The sequence below is a fragment of the Poromitra crassiceps genome (genome assembly GCF_964638095.1).
Source record: "Poromitra crassiceps genome assembly, chromosome: 4".
Classification (NCBI taxonomy): domain Eukaryota; kingdom Metazoa; phylum Chordata; class Actinopteri; order Beryciformes; family Melamphaidae; genus Poromitra; species Poromitra crassiceps.
In genome coordinates, this window is record NC_139626.1 from 16,744,027 (window position 1) to 16,749,491 (window position 5,465).

A 5,465-nucleotide genomic window follows, 5' to 3' on the forward strand; every position below is an offset into this window, starting at 1 on the left:
TTTTTCTGGGGCGTCCCGTTGGCTCACCTGGTAGAATGCGTACTACTAAGGCTTAAGGCCCAATTAAACTCTACGTTAAAGACGGAGACAGAGACGGACAGAGCCTTCTGTCCATACTCTGCGTTCATTTCGTGCGTTTTCTGTCTGTCATCTGAAAGCTTACGGATACACATGAAACGGAGCAAATCCACATACACACTCATACATTTGACTCTCTACTGCCCACTGGTGAATGTATTGCTTAACATGATACCAACGTGAAAGACGAATGGAAGTAAGCAGTGACGATAACGTTTGAAACGGACGCATCTATTTACGTATGAAACGGACGCATCTATTTACGTATGAAAATTGACTATAAATGAGCCATTAGTCCTCCACGCGGCCGACTCGGATTTGAATCCGACCCGTGGTCCTTTACCGCATGTCATTCCCTCTCTCCCAACCTTTCCTGTCTGCCTACTGTCCTATCAAAAAAAGGTAAAAACACCCTAAACATATATATATATATATATATATATATATATATATATATATATATATATATATATAATTTCTATTGTGTTTTTCAGTGTTGCCTTACATTTCTGAGTATAATGCATATTACTGTTTTGAAATTATGTATCCAACACTGACTTGCACGATGTCTTGTATTGGAATTGAACGAATTTCACACATATGTGCTCGTACAACGAAATTAATCTATCTTGAATGCTGAATCTTGAAAACTTTAATAAGTTCCATCATAATGTTCTAGATGCTTAACCAAAACAAATATTTTATTACTATTATTAGGAGGTCTTGTAGCTCTGTATCACTACATTTCACACACAAAATAACATGTGTGTAACAATATATCATTATGATCTCCTGGAGTTACTGGTCTAACTGATTTACTGGTGTAATTGATTTACTGGTCTAACTGGTTTACTGGTGTAACTGGTTTACTGATTTGTCTTTCAGGAGCAGAAGAAATTTCTCACACTCGGCATCACTGGACCTGAAGGTCATGTTCTGTCTCACCCTGAGGAGGTACACACAGACACACGCGCACGCACACACACACACACACACACACACACACACACACACACACACACACACACACACACACACACACACACACACACACACACACACACGCACGCACACACACACACACCTTATGCCAATAACATTTTATTAGGAGGAAGACAGGAGGAGACAGAAGTCTCGAAGAAGAAAATAGGGTGATAAGCAAAATATTTACGATTATAATATTCCACCAGGTGGAGAGAGGTATTTCATCTATAATTATAATATAGAGAGCCAAAGTGGCTGCCTACTTCCTGCTTCAGCTATGAACGAGTGTCTGAAAAAACGGCGAGAGACGATACTTGTTTTTATCCTGTTTGAATTGTGCCATGAAGTCCACATGTACATTTTTCCATTTAAAAGATAACTTTACAAGTCAAGAAATTCACAGATTGTCGTAAAACTAAAATGCAACGTTTAGTTTAGTATGAAACCACTAAATCAACTATATCTCTCGTCTTGCACAATTTACGTCACACCAACACCAACATGGACTGGCGGGAGAGACGTCACTTACGCGGCTGGTTGTGTGTAGTCTTTCTGATTGACTTATAGTGCAACAATTTTATGACAAACTGAGACGTTCTTGACGTGCAAAGTTATCATTTATTGACAAACATCATATGTGTACCTCATGGCACAATTAAAACGGGATAAAAAAATGATTGTCTCTCGCCATTCACCACCATTCATATTTTATTCGCGGCTGGTTCGCATAGGGCCCGGCCGGAAGGGGAGGGACTTTGGCTTTCTATTCCACCAGGTGGAGACAGGTATTTCATCTATATTATAATATTCCACCAGGTGGAGACAGAGGTATTTACTCTATATTATAATATTCCACCAGGTGGAGACAGAGGCAGTGTATCGGGCTATAACCATCGCCAAACAGGTCAACTGTCCTCTGTATATCACCAAGGTAATGAGTAAATCAGCAGCTGATGTCATCGCTAAATCCAGGAAGAAGGGTAAGACAACATTTCACCCCCTGCTTCATTCATACCTTAAAGCCCCATTATATATATTTCCCATTCTATTTGGGAAAACTGCGCCCCCACAGTTACAGATGCTAAAGTTAATAAATGCTACACTTCCATGTTTACGTTCAGCCTTATTCACTTGGAAAAATAGCTCCATATATCCTGTAATTGTTGTTTCGACTTGTTTCAGTGAGAGAACTAGCTAATCGCGCCGCTAATCAAGCTAACATGCGGAACACGTTTAACTTCCTATACTTACTTCACAATAAAAGCGTCCTGTTTGTATGTCAGCAGAAAACTTTTAATTTGAAGGAGCTGTGCAGGAAATAGAGTTAGAGGTTCCAGGCAACTTGACACTGTCAAGCTGCTCCGGGACGCAGACACCAAAAATGTATAGTGCAGGATCCAGAGGGCACTGTGTGGGTGACTCCTCCTACCTCCTCCAACAAGCACTTTACACACATTACCTCTACTTTACCTCCTACCTGACTTTTTCTTCTCCCATTTGACAGTAGATGGTTTGGGAAAATAAAGTCACCAGAGGTCACTTTTGCTTTATAAAGTCATAAAGTCGCCATAAAGACTTGGTTAGGGTGACTAGAGTTGACAACAAAGTTGCCAAATTGACATCACTGCTCCTAGTTCTAGGAAGGTTCCTAGTAGAGGATGAATTTCCCCCAAGGGGATAAATAAAGGATAACTTAACTTAACTTAATTAGTGACAGACTGGAGCTAACATACTGTAACCAAACATTGACATTAGTGACAGACTGGAGCTAACATAACGAAACATTGTCCATAGTGACAGACTGGAGCTACCATAACCAAACATTGACCTTAGTGACAGACTGGAGCTAACATAACCAAACATTGACATTAGTGACACATTGGAGCTAACATAACCAAACATTGACATTCAGACTCGAGCTAACATAACCAAACATTGACCTTAGTAGTGACAGACTGGAGCTAACATAACCAAACATTGACCTTAGTGACAGACTGGAGCTAACATAACCAAACATTGACCTTAGTGACAGACCAAACATTCACATTAGTGACAGACTGGAGCTAACATAACCAAACATTGACCTTAGTGACAGACTGGAGCTAACATAACCAAACATTGACCTTAGTGACAGACTGGAGCTAACATAACCAAACATTGACCTTAGTGACAGACCAAACATTCACATTAGTGACAGACTGGAGCTAACATAACCAAACATTGACCTTAGTGACAGACCAAACATTCACATTAGTGACAGACTGGAGCTAACATAACCAAACATTGAGATCGAAACTTTTAGAGAAAAAAATGAAACTGGCTGTCAGATGCCAATATCAGCTGGAAGTGATGTGATGTCATCATAACCTGTTCACAATTAAACACAATGGGAGTGAAGAGCATGAACTATAATCACCACATTTACAGAGACAGGGACATTTAATAAAATAGCGATAAGACCATATTTAATTTCAACCAAAGCCATTGGACTATACTGTATGTTTAATTTGGATTCAGACACAATTACATTGCATTGTTGGTTTACATGTTTAATTTGAATGTATAATCTGATTGAGTGTTATGAAAATTACATTTCTCTCTCCCCAGGCATTGTGGTGTATGGGGAGCCAATAACAGCTAGCCTGGCAACTGATGGCTCTCACTATTGGTCAAAAGACTGGGTCAAAGCTGCTGCTTTTGTTATGAGTCCTCCCCTTAACCCCGACCCGTCGACCCCACAGTACTTGACCTCTCTGTTAGCATGGTTAGTATGCTATACTCTGTTAGATGATTGCATGGTTAGTATGCTAGTATACTCTGTTAGATGATTGCATGGTTAGTATGCTAGTATACTCTAGTATGTATTGTTTTGCTGTATTTCCAGCGGAGACCTGCAGGTGGTGTCCAGCGCGCAGGCCAGTTTCTCCACCGCTCAGAAAGCCGCGGGCAAAGATGACTTCACCCTGATCCCAGAGGGAACGACTGGGATCGAGGAGAGGATGGCTGTGGTCTGGGACAGAGCTGTGGTAAGACACCTTGACCTCTGACCTATATATATATTTATAAAACGGCTCTCTCAAATCAAGCAATCTGATTGGTTCACAGCCATTGTATAAATCCTGTAACCCACTCTCATAACCCATGGCCATGGGTTATGAGTTGCCATGGCAACTCTCTTACTAAAAGGCTTTGGTTACCTCAAATGACAATGTAGAAAAAACAAATGGCGGAGACAGCTGTCAGATCCTTGTGAATCGATCTTCGCTTATAACTTTACTAATACTTCGCAGAAAATTATGTTTTGTACAAGAATAGACGCGGGCTAATGTCTTCTTTGCAAAAAAAAGGCTGTTAACACCGCATTTAACCCCGCATTTAACCCCGTAACGTTAGTTGGTGTCGGGCTTTGCAGAAAGCTCTCAGCTTCTCAGCAAGCGCTGAGAATGCAGCGCCGCGCTCGAGCTGCGTGTCAGGCTTTCCAGAAAGCTCTCAGCTTCTCAGCAAGCGCCAGGATTGGCCAATGTCAACTTCAGTCTCCAGAACGATCCAATCAAATCACCCGCACGTTCTTGCGGCCGAGTGGGATAACTGCTGAGCAGCGGGATATATGCCACAACACACGCAGCTCGAGTGCTATATTGCTTATTTATAAAACGGCTCTCTCAAATCAAGCAATCTGATTGGTTCACAGCCATTGTATAAATCCAATAACCGAGTCCAATAACCCATGGCCATGGGTTATTGGACTCGGTTATTGGTTGCCATGGCAACTCTCTTACTAAAAGCCTTTGGTTTAAAAAAAAACAAATGGCGGAGACAGCTGTCAGATCCTTGTGAATCGATCTTCGCTTATAACTTTACTAATACTTAGCAGAAAATGATGTTTTGTACAAGAATAGACGCGGGCTAATGTCTTAACCCTCTCTCGCGCGCCCTCACTCTTAACCCCGCATTTCTAAATAAGACGTAACGTTACTTGGTGTCGGCATACGGCTCTGGTGTTGGGCTTTGCAAAACGCTCTCAGCTTCTCAGCAAGCGCCAGGATTGGCCAATGTCGACTTCAGTCTCCAGAACGATCCAATCAAATCACCCGCACGTCTATCTTGTTGCTAGAGGTCCCGCCTTACAGTAGTGTTTCAACTGACTCTATCAGAATACAATGCCAGTCGGACTTATAGTATTATTATTATTATATTATTATACTTCGAAACCGTTTTATAAAAGCAATATAGCACTCATGCTGCGTGGTGTTGTGGAATATATCCCGCTGATAAGCTGTTATCCTACTCGGCCTGCGGCCTCGTGGGATAACAGCTTATCAGCGGGATATATTCTCCACAACACACTTGCTCTCGTGCTATATTGCTTAAATATATATATATATATATATATAAGATAATAT

General features: G+C 41.2%; 1 protein-coding gene across 1 annotated transcript in view; it reads left to right on the forward strand.

Moving 5' to 3' along the window:
- LOC310775631 (dihydropyrimidinase-related protein 2-like) overlaps positions 1 to 5,465 on the forward strand; it is a gene marked incomplete at both ends in the record, with an annotated part of 20,038 nt that overhangs the window by 12,059 nt on the left and 2,514 nt on the right. The window contains 4 exons of the mRNA XM_083635788.1: positions 964 to 1,032; positions 1,922 to 2,042; positions 3,670 to 3,826; positions 3,947 to 4,088. Coding sequence (XP_083491914.1) covers positions 964 to 1,032; positions 1,922 to 2,042; positions 3,670 to 3,826; positions 3,947 to 4,088 — 489 coding nt within the window. The remainder of the gene's footprint in view (positions 1 to 963; positions 1,033 to 1,921; positions 2,043 to 3,669; positions 3,827 to 3,946; positions 4,089 to 5,465) is intronic.